Genomic DNA, 22,046 nt, shown 5'->3' with positions numbered 1-22,046 from the left:
ATTCCCCTGAGAGGAGCTGTGTAAGCATTTTGCACACATGGTCAACAATCCTTACAATGGTCAACAATCCTTACAACCATCCTGTCATACAGAATGTAATTTTACTTTCAGAAAAAAAATATATAAATAGCATTAAGAATTTTTTTGCAGAGGGAGCTGCTGTCATTTATAAGGTCTTTTTTAAAAGATAAATTTGGGGCTTTCCTGGTGCCGCAGTGGTTAAGAATCCGCCTGCCAATGCAGGGGACATGGGTTCGAGCCCTGGTCTGGGAAGATTCCACATGCCACGGAGCAACTAAGCCTGTATGCCCAACTACTGAGCCTGTGCTCTAGCACCCATGAGCCACAACTACTAAGCCCACACGCCACAACTACTGAAGCCCACACGCCTATAGCCCATGATCCACAACAAGAGAAGCCACCACAATGAGAAGCCCGCGCACCTCAACGAAGAGTAGCCCTCACTCGCTACAACTAGAGAAAGCCGGAGCACAGCAATGAAGACCCAACGCAGCCAAAAAAAAAAAAAAAAAAAAAACTCCTTAAAAGATAAATTTGAACAAGTTGCTTTATTAACTATTTCTTTCAATAACCAGTGAGCCAGATTGAAAAAAAAAACATAAAGAATTGAAACAAGAAAGGAAAAATGGGTGATATTGTAAGACAAGAAAAATATCACCCTCCCCCCAAAAACCCTATTAATAGAAGGTGCAAAAGGGATTTAGACCAATTATTAGAAATAATAAGTTTAAAGATAATTGGCCATAAGATCTATATATGAAAACTAACTATATTTCTATATACACCACCAAAAGTTAGAAAACATAATTTAAAAGAAGGACATATTTAACACCTCCCCCAAACACACACACACACACACACAAACCCTAAAACAATAAAGTACTTAAGAACAGATTAATGAAATAGACTGAAATAGAGAAACAAAGTTAAGTGTAAGCCCTGTATTCGTCATCTGTTGCTGCATAACAAATTCCTCCAAAACTTAAAGGCCTAAAACCGCCACTTAATTCTGCTAATGATTTTGCAGATCAGACATTTAGGAAGTCAGCTGAGGAGTTCTCACTTGGGGTCTCTCATGTGGTTGAGTCAGATGTTGGCTGAAGCTACAGTCATCTGAAGGCTCAACTGCACTGATGTCCAAGATGGCTCACTCATATGCTGGCACCTGAGGCTGGAAATTTCTGAGCTCAGCTGTGGCTGTGGCTATCTCCCATGTGGGAGTCTTCAGATATTTGGACATTTCACATGATGGCTAAGTTCCCCCAGTGCAAGCATCCTCAGAGAACCAGTGGGATCTATCTGGCCTTTTCTGATCTAGCCTCAGAAGTCTGGTGGCATTACTTCTGCCTCAGCTCAGATTCAAAGGAAGGAGAATTAGACTCCACTGTTGCTACTGTTTGTGGGTAAGTAGCAATGTCATACTGTAGAAGATGATGTAGGATGCAAGATACTTTGCAGGTATCTTTAAAATGTACAATCTACCACAATCTGTATGCAGAAAACTATAAAGATACACAAATAATAAAGAATACATAACCAAGTACAAGAATATCCCATATTCACAGGCAGTAAAACTGGACATTGTAAATTTTTCTCTAAATAGATAGATAAATCTAATGCAATTCCCAAATTTCCAACAAGACTGTGTATGAACTTTGAAAAGCAGATTCCAAATTTTATATGGAAGGCTAAATGGCCAAGAATTGCCAAAACACTCCTGAAAAGGTAGAATAAGGTAACTGTATTATCCAACTAGATATCAAGCCTTATCATAAGACTTTCTTAATTAACATATTGTGGACCTTGGTGGAGAAATAGACAAATTGACCAGTGGAATAGAAGAGAAAGACTGGAGACACACTTATGCATATATGGAATTGTGATATGTAAATAACACTGCAGAAATCAGTTAATAATGAGAGACAACTGGTTTTCCAAAAGAAATAAAACAAAATTTTATTTATATCTATCTCATACCATCAATACCAGATGGATTAACAACTTAACTGTTAAAAGCAAAACACTTAAAACATTCAACAGAAAATATAGGGAAATTATCTTCTTGATCTTAGGATACAGAACATTCTTTGAAAAAGATACCAACAGCATGAACCACAAGAGAAAACACTGATAAATTAGATAAAGACTGACACATTTAAATTAAGAACCCCTTTTCAACAAAGACGCTACACCAAAAGTAAAAAGATACTCCTTACTATACAAATAATGATAAATCTAGAAAATTTATAGTAACTGTTCATGAAATTGTCTAAAAATAAGTTTTACACAAACTAGCAAAGAACAAGCCTATACAAAAAATTCAAGGCAGATATGAATAAAACTAAGCAAATACCTACATCTAACAACAGTTTCGATCTCATTATTTTAATGGCACACACGAAGCTTTTATGCCAGATGGAGATCAATAATGTAAATATATATATATTTTTTAAAATCAGTAAACAAACACTTTGACCATACCACTGTCTCAAGAAAATCATAAGGGATTTTTAATGACATGTTAAACAGTGAAGATGGTAAGAAATGAAAGTCATAATAATCTCATTGACATTAACATGTACAGTACCATTCAATAAACTCTGCATCTTGCTGAGCACCTGGTACTGTGACATACACAATTAGTGGAGACATAGTCCCTGATCTTTAGGGCTATAATCTAGGTAGCAAGAAATAAAATACACATATAGAGAGGCAAGTCAAATTTCCACCTAAGTCTCAAATCAATCTTTTTTTCTCTATCTTCACCATCTCTGTAACCACTCCTAAATGATCTTTTGCATTCATTTCATTCTATCCCAGTCTATTCACTATACTGCAGCTATAATAACCTTTTGAAATGTAAGAGGACCAGAGATGCATTTTTCGGTGAAAAAGACTATAGACTCACAAACACAAGAGAGGACCTTCAAGATGGCAGAGAGGAGTAAGACGTGGAGATCACCTTCCTCCCACAAATACATCTAAAATACAACTACATATGGAACAACTCCTACAGAACACCTACTGGACACTGGCAGAAGACCTCAGATTTCCCAAAAGACAAGAAACTCCCCAGGCACCTGGCCATGTGGCTGACAGGGTCTTGGTGCTCTGGCCGGATGTCAGGCCTCAGGCTCTGAGGTGGGAGAGCCGAGTTCAGGACATTGGACCACCAGAGACCTCCGAGCCCCATGTAATATCAAACAGCAAGAGCTCTCCCAGAGATCTTCATCTTAACGCTAAGACCCAGCTCCACTCAACGACCCGCAAGCTCCAGTGCTGAACATCCCATGCCAAACAATTATCAAGGCAGGAACACAACCCCACCCATTAGCAGAGAGGCTGCCTAAAATCATAATAAGTTCACAGACACACCAAAACACACCACCAGACATGGTCCTGCCCACCAGAAAGGCAAGATCCAGCCTCATCTACCAGAACACAGGCAGCAGGCCCCTCCACCAGGAAGCCTACACAACCCACTGAACCAACCTTACCCACTGGAGGCAGACACCAAAAACAACAGGAACTGTGAACCTGCAGCCTGAGAAAAGGAGACCCCAAACACAGCAAGTAAACCAAAATGAGAAGACAGAGAAATACACAGCAGATGAAGAAGCAAAGTAAAAACCCACCAGACCAAACAAATGAAGAGCAAATAGGTAGTCTACCTGAAAAAAAATTCAGAGTAATGAGAGTAAAGCTGATCCAAAATCCTGGAAATAGAATAGAGAAAATACAAGAAATGTTTAAAAGGACCTAGAAGAACTAAACAGCAAACAATGATGAACAACACAATAAATGAAATTTAAAATTCTCGGGCCTCCCTGGTGGCGCAAGTGGTTGAGAGTCCGCCTGCCGATGCAGGGGATACGGGTTCGTGCCCCGGTCTGGGAGGATCCCATATGCCGCGGAGCGGCTGGGCCCGTGAGCCATGGCTGCTGAGCCTGCGCGTCCGGAGCCTGCGCTCCACAACGGGGGAGGCCACAACAGTGAGAGGCCCGCATACCGCAAAAAAAAAAAAAAAAAAAAAGAATTGAGGACAGTCTGAGAGACATCTGGGACAACATTAAACACACCAACATTCGAATTATAGGGGTCCCAGAAGAAGAAGAGAAAAAGAAAGGGACTGAGAAATATTTGAAGAAATTATACTTGAAAACCACCCTAATATGAGAAAGGGAATAGTCAATCAAGTGCAGGAAGTGCAGAGTCCCATACAAGATAAATCCAAGGAGAAACACGCCAAGACACATATTAATCAAACTATCAAAAATTAAATACAAAGAAAACATATTAAAAGCAGCAAGGAAAAGCAACAAATAACATACAAGGGAATCCCCATAAGGTTAATAGTTGATCTTTCAGCAGAAACTCTGCAAGCCAGAAGGGACTGGCAAGACATATTTAAAGTGATGAAAGGGAAAAAGCTACAACCAAGATGACTCTACCCAGCAAGGATCTCATTCATATTTGACGGAGAAATTAAAACGTTAACAGACCAGCAAAAGCTAAGAGAATTCAGCAGCACCAGACCAACTCTACAGCAAATGCTAAAGGAACTTCTCTAGGCAGGAAACACAAGAGAAGGAAAACACCTACAATAACAAACCCAAAACAATTAAGAAAGTGGTAATAGGAACATACATATCAATTATTACCTTAAATTTAAATGGATTAAATGCTCCAACCAAAAGACACACAGTGGCTGAATGGATACAAAAACAGGACCCGTATATATGCTGTCTACAAGAGACCCACTTCAGACCTAGGGACATATACAGACTGAAAGTGAGGTGATGGAAAAGATATTCCATGCAAATGGAAATCAAAACAAAGCTGGAGTAGCAATTCTCGTATCAGACAAAATAGACTTTAAAATAAAGACTATTACAAGAGACAAAGAAGGACACTACAGAATGATCAAGGGATCAATCCAAGAAGATATAACAGTGGTAAATATTTATGCACCCAACATAGGAGCACCTCAATACATAAGGCGAATACTAACAGCCATAAAAGGGGAAATCGACAGTAACACAATAATAATAGGGGACTTTAACATCCCACTTTCACCAATGGACAGATCATCCAAAATGAAAATAATAAGGAAACACAGGCTTTAAATGATACATTAAACACGATGGACTTAATTGATATTTATAGGACATTCTCAAGTGCTCATGGAACACTCCCCAGGATAGATCATATCTTGGGTCACAAATCAAGCCTTGGTAAATTTATGAAAATTGAAATCGTATCAAGTATCTTTTCTGCCCACAACGCTATGAGACTAGATAGCAATTACAGGGAAAAAAAACTGTAAAAAGTACAAACACATGGAGGCTAAACAATACACTACTAAATAACCAAGAGATCACTGAAGAAATCAAAAAATACCTAGAGGGGCTTCCCTGGTGGCACAGTGGTTAAGAATCCGCCTGCCATTGCAGGGGACACGGGTTTGAGCCCTGCTCCGGGAAGATTCCCACATGCTGCGGAGCAACTAAGCCCGTGCACCACAACTACTGAGCCTGCGCTCTAGAGCTCATAAGGCACAACTACTGAAGCCCCTGCACCTAGAGCCTGTGCTCTGCAACAAGAGAAGCCACCACAATGAGAAGCCTGCACACTGCAACAAAGAGTAGCCCCCACTCACCGCAACTTGAGAAAGCCTGCGCACAGCAACAAAGACCCAACACAGCCAAAAAAAAAAAAAAAAAAAAAAAACCTAGAAACAAATGACAATGAAAACACAACAACCCAAAACCTATGGGATGCAGCAAAAGCAGTTCTAAGACAGAAGTTTAGAGCAATACAATCTTACCTCAAGAAACAAGAAACATCCAAATAAACAAACTAACCTTACACCTAAAGCAATTAGAGAAAGAAGAATAAAAAAAACCCAAAGTCAGCAGAAGGAAAGAAATCATAAAGATCAGAGCAGAAATAAATGAAAAAGAAATGAAGGAAACAATAGCAAAGATCAATAAAACTACAAGCTGGTTCTTTGAGAAGATAAACAAAACTGATAAACCATTGTCCAGACTCATCAAGAAAAAAAGGGAGAAGACAAATCAACAGAATTAGAAGGGAAAAACAAAAAGTAACAACTGACACTGCAGAAATACAAAGGATCATGAGAGATTACTACAAGCAACTATATGCCAGACAACCTGGAAGAAATAGACAAATTCTTAGAAAAGCACAACCTTCTGAGACTGAACCAGGAACAAATAGAAAATATAAACAGACCAATCACAAGCACTGAAGTTGAAACTGTGATTTAAAATCTTCCCACAAACAAAAGCCCAGGACCAGATGGATTCACAGGCGAATTCTATCAAACATTTATAGAGAAGAGCTAACACCTATCCTTCTCAAACTCTTCCAAAATATATCAGAGGGAGGAACACTCCCAAACTCATTCTATGAGGGCACCATCACCCTGCTACCAAAACCAGACAAAGATGTCACAAAAAAAGAAAACTACAGGCCAATATCACTGATGAATATACATGCAAAAATCCTCAACAAAATACTAGCAAACAGAATCCAACAGCACAGTAAAAGGATCATACAACATGATCAAGTGGGGTTTATCCCAGGAATGCAAGGATTCTTCAATATACACAAATCAATCAGTGTGATACACCACGTTAACAAAACTGAATGATATAAACCATATGATCGGGCTTCCCTGGTGACGCAGTGGTTGAGAGTCCGCCTGCCGATGCAGGGGACGCGGGTTCATGCCCCAGTCCGGGAAGATCTCACGTGCCGCGGAGCGGCTGGGCCCGTGAGCCATGGCCGCTGGGCCTGCACGTCCGGAGCCTGTGCTCCACAACGGGAGAGGCCACAACAGTGAGAGGCCCGCGTACCGCAAAAAAAAAAAACCAAAAAAAACCAAAAAAAAAACATATGATCATCTCAATAGACGCAGGAAAAGCTTTCAATAAAATTCAACACCCATTTGTGATAAAAACCCTCCAGAAAGTAGGCATAGAGGGAACTTATCTCAACATAATAAAGGGTGTATATGACAAACCCACAGCCAACATCATTCTCAGTGGTGAAAAACTGAAACCATTTCCACCAAAATCAGGAAAAAGACAAGGCTGCCCACTCTCACCACTATTATTCAACACAGTTTTGGAAGTTTTAGCCACAGCAATCAGAGAAGAAAAAGAAATAAAAGGAATCCAAATTGGAAAAGAAGAAGTAAAACTGTCACTGTTTGCTGATGACGTGATACTACACATAGAGAATCCTAAAGATACTACCAGAAAACTACTATAACTAATAGGTGAATTTGGTAAAGTAGCAGGATACAAAATTAATGCACAGAAATCTCTTGCATTCCTATACACTAATGATGAGAAATCTGAAAGAGAAATTAAGGAAACACTCCCATTTACCACTGTAACAAAAAGAATAAAATATCTAGGAATAAACCTACCTAAGGAGACAAAAGACCTGTATGCAGAAAACTATAAGACACTGATGAAAGAAATTAAAGATGATACAAACAGATGGAGAGATATACCATGTTTTTGGATTGGAAGAATCAACATTATGAAAATGAATATACTACCCAAAGCAATCTACAGATTCAATGCAATCCCTATCAAACTACCACTGGCATTTTTCACAGAACTAGAACAAAAAATTTCACAATTTGTATGGAAACACTAAAGACCCCAAATAGTCAAAGCAATCTTGAGAACGAAAAATGGAGCTGCAGGAATCAGGGTCCCTGACTTCAGACTATACTACAAAGCTACAGTAATCAAGATAGTATGGTACTGGCACAAAAACAGAAATATAGATCAATGGAACAGGATAGAAAGCCCCGAGGTAAACCCACGTACATATGGTCATCTTATCTTGGATAAACGAGGCAAGAATATACAATGGAGAAAAGACAGCCTCTTCAATAAGTGGTGCTGGGGAAACTGGACGGCTACATGTAAAAGAATGAAATTAGAACACTCCGTAACACCATACACAAAAATAAACTCCAAATGGATTAAAGACCTAAATGTAAGGCCAGACACTATAAAACTCTTAGAGGAAAACATAGGCAGAACACTCTACGACATAAATCACAGCAAGATCCTTTTGGACCCACCTCCTAGAGAAATGGAAATAAAAACAAAGATAAACAAATGGGACCTAATGAAACTTCAAAGCTTTTGTACAGCCAAGGAAACTATAAACAAGATGAAAAGACAACCCTCAGAATGGGAGAAAATATTTGCAAATGAAGCAACTGACAAAGGATTAATCTCCAAAATATTCAAGCACGTCATGCAGCTGAATATCAGAAAAACAAACTACCCAATCCAAAAATGGGCAGAAGACTTAAATAGACATTTCTCCAAAGAAGATATACAGATTGCCAAGAAACACATGAAAGGATGCTCAACATCACTAATCATTAGAGAAATGCAAATCAAAACTACAATGAGGGGCTTCCCTGGTGGCGCAGTGGTTGAGAGTCTGCCTGCCGATGCAGGGGACACGGGTTCGTGCCCTGGTCCGGGAGGGTCCCACGTGCCGCAGAGCAGCTGGGCCCGTGAGCCATGGCCGCTGGGCCTGCACGTCCGGAGCCTGGGCTCCACAACGGGAGAGGCCACAACAGTGAGAGGCCCGCGTATTGCAAAAAAAAAAAAAAAACTACAATGAGGTATATTTATACAATCCAGTTGTAATTCTCACAGCAGTCAGAATGGCCATCATCAAAAAATCTAGAAACAATAAATGCTGGAGAGGGTGTGGAGAAAAGGGAACCCTCTTGCACTGTTGGTGGGAATGTAAAGTAATACACTCACTATGGAGAATAGTATGGAGGTTCCTTCAAAAACTAAAAACAGAACTACCATACAACCCAGCAATCTCACTACTGGGCATATACCCTGAGAAAACCATAATTCAAAAACAATCATGTACTACAGTGTTCATTGCAGCTCTATTTACAATAGCCAGGTCATGGAAGCAACCTAAGTGTCCATCAACAGATGAATGGAAAAAGAAGATGTGGCACATATATACAATAGAGTATTACTCAGCCATAAAAAGAAATAAAATTGAGTTATTTGTAGTGAGGTGGACGGACCTAGAGTCTGTCATACAGAGTGAAGTAAGTCAGAAGGAGAAAAACAAATACCGTATGCTAGCACATATATATGGAATATACATGGAATCTAGCACATATATGCTAACACATATAAATGGTTCTGAAGAACCTAGGGGCAGGACAGGAATAAAGACACAGACTTAGAGAATGGACTTGCAGACATGGAGAAGAAAGGGTAAGCTTGGCCGAAGTGAGAGAGTGGCATTGACATGTATACAGTACCAAATGTAAAAGAGATAGCTAGTGGGAAGCAGCCACATAGCACAGGGAGATCAGCTCCATGCTTTGTGGAGCACAGGGAGGGTGGGAGGGAGATGCGAGAGGGAGGGGATTTGGGGATATATGTATACATATAGCTGATTCACTTTGTTATACAGCAGAAACTAACACAACATTGTAAAGCAACTATACTCCAATAAAGATGTATTAAAAAAAAAAGAAACACTAGGCACAGGACTGAAAAATGGAATTCGTATGAAAGACTGTACTAAACAATGAAAGCACAGGAGCCTTCATCTAAGCTGCTTCTATAATTAGGAAATAAGTGCCTACTTACCCTGGGGGAAAATGAGGATTCTTCTTTGGAAAACTAAACCAGAACAACCTCTAGATACTGACACTCGGAGGTTGCTCCAAGGAAATTGACAGCCTACCAAAGCACCTTTGGTGAAGTCCACCAGGAGACAAGCAATCAGCTTTTTAGTGTCTCAGAAAAGCAGGAAATATTTTTATGTCCAAAGATAAAGTGCTACGAAAAATAAGAAGAAAAAAAAAAGCTCTTGGAAAATAAATACTGTAATAGAAATAAAGAATTCAGTAGAAAGAACTGAAAATAAAGCTGAGGAAATCTCTCAGAAAATAGAACAGAAAATTAGACTAGCAATCCAAGAGTCTTCCATCCAACAGAATAGGGATCAGCAAACTTTTTCTTCAAAGGGCCAGACAGTAGATAGTTTAGGCTTTGCAGACCATATGGTCTCTTGTTGCAAACAAACAACTCTGCTGTTGTACTATGAAAGCAGCCAAAGACAGTACATAAACAAATGGGGCAGACAGCAGGCAAGATCTGGTCTGTGAGCTATAGTTTGCTGACCCTTGCAATAAAAGAATTTAAAAAAGAGAAAGAGAGAATAACAAATAACAAAGAGGAATAAATCATCAAATAAATTATTTAAGAAAATTCCCAGAACTAAAACCATGAGTTTTTAGATTGAAAGGGTCCAATACAAAGCACATCATATTATCAAACTTCAGAACACCAGGATAAACAGATCACAGAAGTTCCCAAAGAGAAAAAAAAATTGGTCTTATACAAAGATAAGGAAACTAGATGATATCTGCTTTTTTAAGAGCAACACTAAACTAGAAAGCCTAGAAAGCCTTCAATACTGAAAGAGAATTCTATACCTACTCAAAGTAGCAATCACATGTGAGGGGAGAATAAAGGTGTTTATCAGACACATAATAAATTAAAAATTTACCTCTAAGGTACCCTTACTTGAAAGCTATTGAAAGATGTATTCCAACAAAATAACAGAGTAAGCCCAAAATAAAGAAGACATGATAGCCAGGAAACACAGGAACCCCACACAGGAGGAGCTGAGGGAAGTCCTAGAACAACAGCTGTGCAACAAGCCTAGAAAGTGAGTCCAGATTGGAATTGGAGGAAGAAGGACTTCAGGGAGGAGTCTTTAGGATAAAGAATGGAAGTGATGTATTTGAACACATGAAAAATATTGACAGCATGTGGCAGAAATGTGGAGCACCTAAAAAAAATTAACTAAAAATACATAAAAACCCCGGCAATATAAAAAAGTGAGAAAAGTATTAACTCCAAAGAAGCAAAAGGACAGCTAACATCATAGTTAACAGTAAAAAGAGGAAACCATTTCCTCTAAGGTTAGGAACAAGACAAGGATGTCCACTCTTAGCACTTTTATTCAACATAGTATTGGAAGTCCTAGCCACAGCAATCAGACAAGAAAAAGAAATAAAAGGAATCCAAACTGAAAAGGAAAAAGTAAAACTGTCACTATTTGCAGGTGACATGATACTACACACAGAAAATCCTAAACATGCCACCAGCAAATTACCAGAGCTCAATGAATTTGGTAAAGTTGCAGGATGCAAAATTAGTATATAGAAATCTGTTGCATTTCTATATACTAACAACAAACTATCAGAAAGAGAAATTAAGGAAACAATTCCACTCACCACTGCATCGAAAAGAATAAAACACCTAGGGATAAACCTACCTAAGGTGGTAAAAGATCTGTACTCAGAAAACTATAAGATACTAATGAAAGAAACTGAAGATGATACAAACAGATGGAAAGATATACCACGTACATGGACTGGAAGAGTTAATATTGTTAAAATGACCATACTAGCCAAGGCAATCTACAGATTCGGTGCAATCCCTATCAAGATACCAAGGGCATTTTTTGCAGTACTAGAACAAATAATTTTAAAATTCGTATGCAAACACAAAAGGCTCCAAAAAGCCAAAACAATCCTGAGAAAGAACAGAGCTGGAGGAATCATGCTCCCTGACTTCAGGCTATACTCCAAAGCTACAGTAATCAAAACAGTACGGTACTGGCACAAAAACAGACATTTAGATCAATGGAACAGAGAGCCCAGAAATAAACCCACACACTCGTGGTCAATGAATCCACAACAATGGAGGCAAGAATATACAATGGAGAAAAACAGCCTCTTCAATAAATGGTTCTGGGAAAACTGGACAACTACATGTAAAAGAATGACATCAAAACATTCTCTAACACCATATACAAAAATAAACTCAAAATGGATTAAAGACCTAAATGTAAGACCAGAAACCATAAGACTCCCAGAAAAAAACATAGGCAGAACACTCTGACATAAATCATAGCAATATTTTTTTGGATCTGTCTCCTAAAGAAAAGGAAATAAAAGCAAAAATTAAAAAAATGGGACCTAATTAAACTTAAAAGCTTTTGCACAGCAAAAGAAACCATTGGCAAAATGAAAAGACAACCTACTTAATGGGAGAAAATATTTGCTAATGATATGACCAATAAGGAGTTTATATCCAAAATGTGATAAACAGTTCATACAACTCAACATCAAAAAACCCCCAAACACCTCAATTAAGAAATGGGCGGAAGACCTAAATAGACATTTTTCCAAAGAAGACATACAGATGGCCAACAGGCACATGAAAAGATGCTAAACACTGTTAATCATCAGAGAAATGCAAATTAAAACTACAATGAGATATCATCTCACACCTGCCAGATGGCTATCATCAAAAAGACCACAAATAAATGCTGATAAGGATGTGGGGAAAAGGGAACCCTCATACACTGTTAGTGGGAATGTAAACTAGCATGGTCACTGTGGAAAACTGTACAGCAGTTTCTCAAAAATCTAAAAATAAAACTACCATATTACCCAGCAATTCCACTCCTGGGTATATGTCCAAAAAAATCCAAAAACACTAATTCAGAAAGATACATGCACCCCAATGTTCATATCAGCATTATTTACAATAGCCAAGATATGGAAGCAACCTAAGTGTCCATGAACTGATGAATGGATAAAGAAGATGTGGTATATACACACACACACACACACACACACACACACACACACAAACACACACTGGAATACTACTCGGCCATAAAAAAGAATGAAATTTTGCCATTTGCAACAACATGGATAGACTTAGAGGGTATAAGTGAAACAAGTCAAAAGACAGAGAAAGACAAATACTGTATGATATCACTTATATGTAGAATCTAAAAAATAAAACAAACTAGTGAATATAACAATAAGGAAACAGACTCACAGATATAGAGAACAAACTGATGGTTACCAGTGGGGAGAGGGAAAGGTGGTGGAGCAAGATAGGGGTAGGGGACTAAGAGGTACAAACTGTTATGTATAAAATAAATAAGCTACAAGGATAAATATATCCTTGTACAACACGAAATATAGCCAATATTTTATAATAACTATAAATGGAGTATAACCTTTAAAAATTGTGAATCACTATGTTGTACACCTATAACTCATATAATATTGTACATCAACTATACCTCAATTAAAAACAAAAAACACTAAACACATTTAAAAAGTCATTAGAGTGAAAGTGACACTTTAAGGGAAAAAAGCAAAAGGCCGTAGTGTATGTCACTATTTGGCTTAGCAAGAAACAATACCTTTATAATCAAAATAATGAGATATTGATCACTAATTTAACCAGAAATTATAATATATGTAATTATAGGGGGAAAAGGAATTAGGAGAGTAGGGTGGAAAGCTACATCTGCATCTCCTATAGCAAGAAGTGAAGAGACTATGCCTAAACCTGATTAATGAAGAAATACCAGTCTACACATGGTATTTAGGAATAAAGAGCTAAATACCAGGGAAAATGGCCAAAAGGATTTAAAGTAGTCTCCTAAAAGTAGGACTTGGAGATGGAGAAGGGTAGGGTTCTATAAGGCTTTTAATTTTACTTGGCTGTTAACTATGTAAATATACGACTTTCAAAAATTAATTTAAAATAATTAAAATTTATTACAAAGCCAAAAGCTAGCAAAAAAATATTTGCAACACTACATTATTGCAACAATCTTATAAACAGAAGGCCAATATCTTAAAATTATAAGGAACTCTGACAAAAGACAACAACATAATATAATATATGCAAGGGACATGAACAGGCAATTCACACAAAAAACATTACTATCCAAGGTGCATATAAAAAACTTTCACCCTTCAAAGCAATAAAAGAAAAAATCCAGATTAAAACAACAAGGCAATGTTATTTTAACCTACTAATTAGCAAAAATCTGAGGAATGAGTAATACTAGTGTTGTAAAATGCATTCATTGTGAAAGTGTAAGTTGATGTATCATTTCTGGAGAAAATTTTGGTGATATGAATCAAAATCTTAAAAATATGTATGACATCTGATTCAATAATTCCTGCTAAAAATGCATCCTTAAGGAAATAGTTACAAATACATATAAAAGGATTCAGCTACAAGGGTATATATATTTTAGCAAAATTTCCTTAAGACTGTCTTTTTCATACTGATTTACCTGAAACAATAAAATAGCCTTACCTGAACTGTACGTCCTGCATTGATATGCTCTTCATGCAACTTGTCCCAGATTCTGCACCTCTGATACTATATGAAAGAAAGGGGAAAGGTACTGAATTTTTTTTTTATCACTAAGAGATTATTCTCAATTTACCTCAAAAATCCCCACTCACCCACCCAAACTTAAACATAACAGCTAAAAAAGTTACTGACTTAGTAGTGGAAATTAACTGTCCAAAGTCCATACAATAGGAAGTTTTCAAAAACATTACACACAAAATTCTGGTAAATGGTAAAAACAAACAAAAATCACTAAATACTCTTTATTTTACTGAAAAAGATTATGTATTTTGTCTATAATGCACACTCTTTGGAGGTGAAAAAAGTGAGAATGTAAAAGAGTGTGAAAAATGAAAAGATTATCAGCATTCATCAGATATTCCTACTATACATGAAGACTTTGAAATGTTTGTTAATGATAGAGTCAAGTATTGAAAACTAAAATCTGATTTGAGAAAAAGTAACATGGATACTACAGACTAGAAAGTATATAAAAATGAGAATGAACATTTAATATATATGTCTTCATTTTTACCAAAGTAATGTTTAGTTTTCAGAGTTCATCCAAGAAACTTAATGAGCATGATAATGGAAAATTTGACAGGAAAATGTGATAACATTATGACGGAATACTTGTATAAAATATAAACACCACCAAATGTCACACATTATTTTTGGTTGAAATAAAAAACCCAAATAATTAAGATGTTAGCAGATGTGAATAATGACATTAAACACATTTTTGGTATAACCCACACACACACACACTACTTTGAAAGCACAGAAACATGAAAATGCCCCATATGCACATGGAAGGAATGTAGAGCTCTAAAATTTTTTCTAGGGTATTTTTATACTCCCTATTCTGCATATTCTTTAAATTTGGTAGTGAATAATGCAGCAAAAAACTCTTGATACTCCTGAATTTTTGTTTTTTATATCATCTAAGAACTAAACCATAGCCATTAAGCTTAAAAATAACTAGACTATGGAGAACAATATGGAGGTGCCTTAAAAAACTAAAAATAGAACTACCATATGACCGAGCAATCCCACTACTGGGCATATACCCTGAGAAAACCATAATTCAAAAAGACACATGCACCCCAATGTTCACTGCAGCACTATTTACAATAGCCAGGACATGGAAGCAACCTAAATGCCCATCAACAGATGAATGGATAAAGAAGACACGGTACATATGTACAATGGAATATTACTCAGCCATAAAAAGGAATGAAATTGGGTCATTTGTAGAGATGTAGATGGACCTAGAGACTACATCTACAGAGTGAAATAAGTCAGAAAGAGAAAAACGAACATTGTGTATTAATGCATATAGGTGGAATCTAGAAAAATGGTATAGATGATCTTATTTGCAAAGCAGAAATAGAGACACAGTTGTACAGAACAAACATATGGACACCAAGGGGGAAGGAGGGTGGGATGAATTGGGAGATTGGGATTGATATATATATGCTATTGAAACTACGTATAAAACAGATAACTAGAGAAAACCTACTGTACAGCACAAGGAACTCTACTCAGTGCTCTGTGTGGTGACCTAAATGGGAAGAAAATCAAAAAAGAGCAGATATATGTGTACATATAGCTGAGTCACTTTGCTGTACAGTAGAAACTGACACAACATTGTAAAGCAACTATACTCCAATAAAAATAAATAGACTATATTGAGAATATATTTACCAAAATAAACTTAAAACCACTATGCAATCAAATAAATTTAAAACCACTATCAAACTACTTTTGCTTCTAAGAAAAATTTAATTGATGCCATCAGACCCAGTATAAATGCTCCTTTAGTGTTATATTAACAAAAAGAATGGAAGCCAAAGATACATGTCTGAAAATAAGCGACTTTAAAATTTATTACTTAATACTAATCTGTCATGACATTTTAAGAAAAATTAATGTTAAGGAAACAGTTGAAAGTCCAGAGAGGTCAGGGTTGCAAGAATCGTGGAGCAGAGTACCAGAGAGGAAAAAGCTGCATGTGAGGAGATAACTGAAAATGAGAGGACTATACTGAGACAGAGCTCCAGAGATCTGCAGGGTTTTCCTTTTGAGGCTTCAGCTGAGTACAGATCAGCACATGCACATAAGCAAACCACCTGAAGTCAGAAAGAGAACCACTGGAAAAGACCAGGTAAACTAATCCCCCAAAATCACACAAGGCCAGAAACAGTTCATGTGACCACAAGTCAGACTGGAAAAATCTCTCAACACACTAGACATCAGGTGGAGTACTCCAAAGCACTGTCCTACGTGGGGAAAAATTAGGCCTGGAATAAAGGCTATTCTGATCCTATGCAAGCTTAAAAGAGCCTCAAAAGGATCAAACTGTTCCCAAGTAACTTAAATGTGTCTCAGAATAAATAAAGCTCAAAAGTACTCAAAGTAATTTAAAAATATTCAGTATCCAACAAGTTCAGAATGTCTGGCATCCAATAAACAATTACCATGCATGCAAAAAAGCAGGAAAATATGATCTGCAATGAGAAAAACCAATCACTAGAAACAGATTCAGATATGATAGATAATGGAATTAATAGACAAGGATATTAAAAATTATTATGATATATTCCATGTTGTTAAGAACAAAGAAAACATGAGCATATTGAGACATGGAAGATATTTTTAAAAATTCAATTCCTAAAATTAAAAAAGGTATCTGAAATGAAAAATGCAATGGATGGGTTTAATTGAAGGTAAGACAATGCAAAGAAAAGACTAGTAAATTTAAAGATATAAAGTAGAATCAATCCAAAATGAAACACAGAGAGAGAAAAAAAGATGGACAATAAATGAATAGAGTATCAATGAGTCGCAGGCCAACTGAAAGCAACATTTTATGTATGCAATTGGGCTCCTTAAAGGAGAGAAAAAAATTTTGAAAAACTAATGAGACAGTGACTGAGATGGTGGAGGAGGAAGACCCTGAGCTCACCTCTTCCCATAGGTGCACCGAAATTACAACTAATTTCAGAGCAATTATGGATGAGAATGACTTAAAGACTAGCAGAAGAGATTTTCCACAACTAAAGATATAAAGGAACCCTACAGTTTATGGTCAAAAGGTACAAACTTCCAGTCATAAGATAAATAAGTACTACGGATGTAATGTATGCCATGATTAATATATATAATTAACACTGCTGTATGTTATATATGAAAGTTGTTAAGAAAGTAAATCCTAATTTAAATCTCATGACAAGAGAAAAAAAATGCTTTTCTTTTATTTTGTATCTATATGAGATGATGGACCTTCACTACTTTATTGTGATAATCATTTCATGATGTATGTAAGTCAAATCATTATATTGTACACCTTAAACTTACACAGTGCTGTATGTCAGTTATATCCCAGTAAGGAAGAAAAAAAAGAAAAATGAGTGGCCAAAGCTTTTCCAAATCTGGTAAAAATTATAAACCCACAGATCCAAGAAACTCAAGGAATACCATAAATAAGAAAAATGAACAAAACTAAACTAATGCACATCATAATAAAATTACTTACAATAAGTGATAGAAAAATCTTAAAAACAGCAAGAGGAAAAAAAGATATGTGTAATCTTTGTAACCTTTGCATCTAGAGTTCAAAGAGAGATGGCTGTTAAAAGACCGAAGAATAAAATTAATGCCTTTCCCTTGGGGGAAAAAAAAAAAAAGATATGTGAAGCACAGAACAACACAGATAAGAATGACAGAAGACTTCTTGTGAGAAACAATGCAAGCCAGAAAACACCAGAGCAACATCTTTAAAGTACTGAAACAATCTAAAACTCAACCTAGAATTCTATACACAGGGAAAATATTTTTTTAAAGTGAAGGCAAAATAAACATTTTTTTTCAAACACAGAAAAGCAAGCAGAATTCATTACCAGCAAACCTGTACTATAAGAAATGTTAAAGGTAGTCCTTCAGGTTAATGGGAAAATGATACCAGACAGAAACCTGGTTCTACAAAAAAGTGACAGCACTGAAAATTGGCAAATATATAGATAAATATAAAATATACTTTTTATTATTTTAAAAATCTCTTTGAAAGATAACACTGTTTAAAACAAAAATAACAATATTACATAGAAGTAAAATAAATTACAATAATACTACAAAGACCCTGAGAGAGGAAATCGAAGTGTACTGTTATAAGGCTATTTATTTATTTATGACTGCGTTAGGTCTTTGTTGCTGCACGCGGGCTTTCTCTAGTTGAGGTGAGTGGGGGCTACTCTTCTTTGCAGTGCGCAGGCTTCTCATTGCGGTGGCTTCTCTTGTTGCAGAGCACGGACTCCAGGCGTGTGGGCTTCAGTAGTTGTGGCACATGGGCTCAGAAGTTGTGGTTCATGGGCTCTAGAGCATAGGCTCAGTAGTTGTGGCACATGGGCTTAGTTGCTCCGCGGCATGTGGGATCTTCCCAGACCAGGGCTTGAACCCGTGTCCCCTGCATTGGCAGGCGGATTCTTAACCACTGCACCACCAGGGAAGTCCAAGGTTCTTATAATATACGTGAAGTGATATATATATATATGTATATATATATATGTATATATGGAAACACATTACTTGAAGGTAGACTGTCATAAGTTAAAGATAAATACTCTGAACTGTAAAGCAACCATTAAAAATAAAAATACAGAGGTATAATTAATAAGCCAACAAAAGAAAAAATGGAATCTTAAAAAATATGCAATTAATCCAAAAGGGAGTAAAAGATGAAAAAAGGGGACAAAGAATAGATGGGACAAACAGACAAAAAGAGCAAGATGGTAGATTTAAAGACAACCATTTGATAAACATCTGTTCATTATAAAAATTCTCAGCAAACTTAAAAAAGAAGTTAACATTAGAGGCATCTACAAAAACCCTACAGTCAACATCATGCTTAGTGGTGAAAGACCATTCCCTAATATTGGGAACAAGGTAAGGATGTCTGATCTTGCCATTCCTATTCAATGTTGCACTGGAGGTCCTAGTCAGCACAATAGGGTAAGAAAGGAAGTGAGGGAAGAAAGGGAAGGAGGGAAGGAAAGGAGGGAGGAGGGGAAGGGAAAGAGGGGAAAGAGAGGAAAGAGAGGAAAGAGAAGAAAGAGGGAAAGAAAGAAAGAAGGAGAGGAAGGAAGGAAGGAAGTGGGCAGACAGGCCAAGATTGGAAAGGAAGAAATAAAACAGTGTGTCTTCACATGATTGTCTACAAAGAAAATATCAAAGACTAGATTCAAAGAGACTGAAGAGCAATGACGGGAGATTATCTGTCAAGAGATTGGGTAAAACAGCTTGTCTTTGCCAAGGGCTTCTCCTTCGGGCTTTTCTCTACTGGGTTTTTAAAGGTAATGGCAGCTTTGCAAGGAAATATTTTCTAGATGATGTTGGATTTATACTTTTATCTTCACAGAGTGGGCAGAAGGATTTGTCTCAGCACTACTTGCTCTTGAGTGGCTTCCAGGCCATTAAGCTCTGCCCCAACATTTCAAGGTAGGTGGAACTCAGAATGACATGCCCAAAGTGCATTGGATTCTGCTCTTTCCTCCACTGGATACTGAAACTTCTGATAAATACCTCTAATTGCTATGAATAAATAGGATCAAGAAAGAGGAAAAACAACTACAGAAAAAATTCATAGATACTGTTTTTCAGTCATTTCAGAAAGATGTATTGTCTCACTACATGCATTCATGTTGTTCTTCATTGACATATTATGGCCCCATGGTCTACCGGTGGCGCCATGGTTCTCCTCTGGCACAGGCATAAGCAGAGAATCCAACATTCACAGAAACAGCCTTTCCCCTAGACTTTCCCATGAGACGAAAGCACATTCTTATCCTGGTGAGACAAAAGCCGTGTTCACCATTCTCATCCTGGTGAATACATTGTCTCCTTTTACCCACTCTTCTATTTTATCTTTTTGGATAACCCTGATTATAAACCCACACCATGGTGTGATGAACACCTCTGCACAGGTGTTTTCAGGCTTCCAACATTCATCCCTTTGTGCTCTTTGGCAGTGACACCCAGGTCTCAGTTTTGCTTTGCCTGCTGGGCAAAGAGAACAAATATTTTAAGAGTGGTTCCTGGACTAAAAGTTCTCTCTAGAACACCCCACCATTTATTTAATCAAGTTTATATATTTGTAGCCTCACATTTTATGTCATTTCATCTTCCAGAATATTTTGATTCAAAATTGAATAACAATAATAAGTCTGCTTCATATTGCTTAGAGTATAAAAACATGAAAGCTACTCATAATTATTAAAAATAATTTTCTAAAATTATATAATGTTATTCACTAGAGGTTCAGGGAATTTGATGATGATATAACATAGAGAATATTCAGAATTTAGGAGTTTAAGGTATAAAAGCACTTTAATTTAAACTTTATGCTGACACTTAAAAGATTTATTTGAATTTACAAAGCATAGTAGGAAAAAAAGACGTTTCAATTGGAGAGAAAAAGACCTGGGGATACTCTGAGGTGTAAAGTCATGTGGAATCCAAAGGACTGAAGTAAGATCAATGTGTTTGTGGTATAATGTATGATGGGAAGAGTGATGAGAAAAGAAGCAGAAAAAGTAGATGACGGCTTCTTTTGCCAGGTATCAGAAGATATCTCAGTGATCAGAATGAACAGAACTTTTCGTAGGGAAGATGATGGTTTTGTGGGGGATTAATTAGGTGGGATAATAATCAGTATTGTAGATGATAAAAAGTGTAAGTATTCAATTCAAATAAATTTACTTTATTAAACTCAACAAAAGAGAAAATATCAAAGACTCTAAAAGTAAAGCTACATAATATTAATAGATGGCCCAATGATTATAAGCCATAAACTTAGGATTACTCATGTAATGAAGATAAATAATAATATCTACCTTATAGTGTAGCTAATGTAAGGCACCTTACTGTGCCTACCATGTATAAAAAATATAAAACCCAAAACAAACACAAAGGGTCTCAGGAATGCTGTGAATCTCCTAATGATTACAAACAATTAACTGATAGCACCAATGTTGACTGCCCGGGAACGATAACTTACTTATAAGTAACTCATTTCCAAGTATCAACCTTGCATTCAAGGGTTCTTCACATAATATCTCAATCCTCAGAATAACTCTATGAGAAAGATTTTAATGTTACCTTTACAACTCTCTAAAGACCAATCATGGGGTAGTGAACCTTAAGGTCTACTGCAGAGTGCTGTGTGAGGATGGTGCATTTATATCTGACCCAGGATGGAATCAACCAGGGCATGTTCCACAGAACATTACTAAGTTGGGATCTGAACAAAAAAACAAAGTTTGAAAGGTGAACAAATGGAGTGGATGTTGCTAATAGATGGAGGAAAGCCAAAGTATTCAACTCTATTTTTTTTTTTTTACATCTTCCTTCTTCATTGAGGAAAATGATCATAAAATAGAACTGTCCGCAATAAACATGACTAAGAGGAAAATGAAAACCAAGAAAGAGTAAGAACAAACTTAGAACACACTATGTTTCAAGCACAACATTAGAATATTAATATATTTAGCAGCATAGTGATCTCAAGAAAGTAATTTAACCACTCCAAGTCTGCTTCCCCACCTAAAAAAGGAAGACAAAAATAAGGGTAACCTATAGGGATGTTGTGAGGATTAAATGATATGATATGTATAAAAACCTTACACAGCACTCAACAAATAAACACAACAGTGACTATCTTTACTATTATTA

At 36.7% G+C, this 22,046-nt stretch overlaps 1 protein-coding gene across 4 annotated transcripts in view; it reads right to left on the bottom strand.

The window, feature by feature from the left end:
* STX17 (syntaxin 17) overlaps positions 1-22,046 on the bottom strand; it is a 93,700-nt gene that overhangs the window by 57,917 nt on the left and 13,737 nt on the right. For all 4 annotated transcript variants that reach the window (XM_060101224.1, XM_060101226.1, XM_060101223.1 and 1 more), the window contains exon 3: positions 14,280-14,345. In XM_060101224.1, the coding sequence (XP_059957207.1) occupies positions 14,280-14,345 (66 nt within the window). The remainder of the gene's footprint in view (positions 1-14,279; positions 14,346-22,046) is intronic.

This window comes from Mesoplodon densirostris, chromosome 6 (assembly GCF_025265405.1).
Source record: "Mesoplodon densirostris isolate mMesDen1 chromosome 6, mMesDen1 primary haplotype, whole genome shotgun sequence".
In the NCBI taxonomy this organism is placed as follows: domain Eukaryota; kingdom Metazoa; phylum Chordata; class Mammalia; order Artiodactyla; family Ziphiidae; genus Mesoplodon; species Mesoplodon densirostris.
The sequence above is the reverse complement of the archived record's forward strand: the minus strand, read 5'-3'. Positions and strand labels throughout refer to the sequence as shown.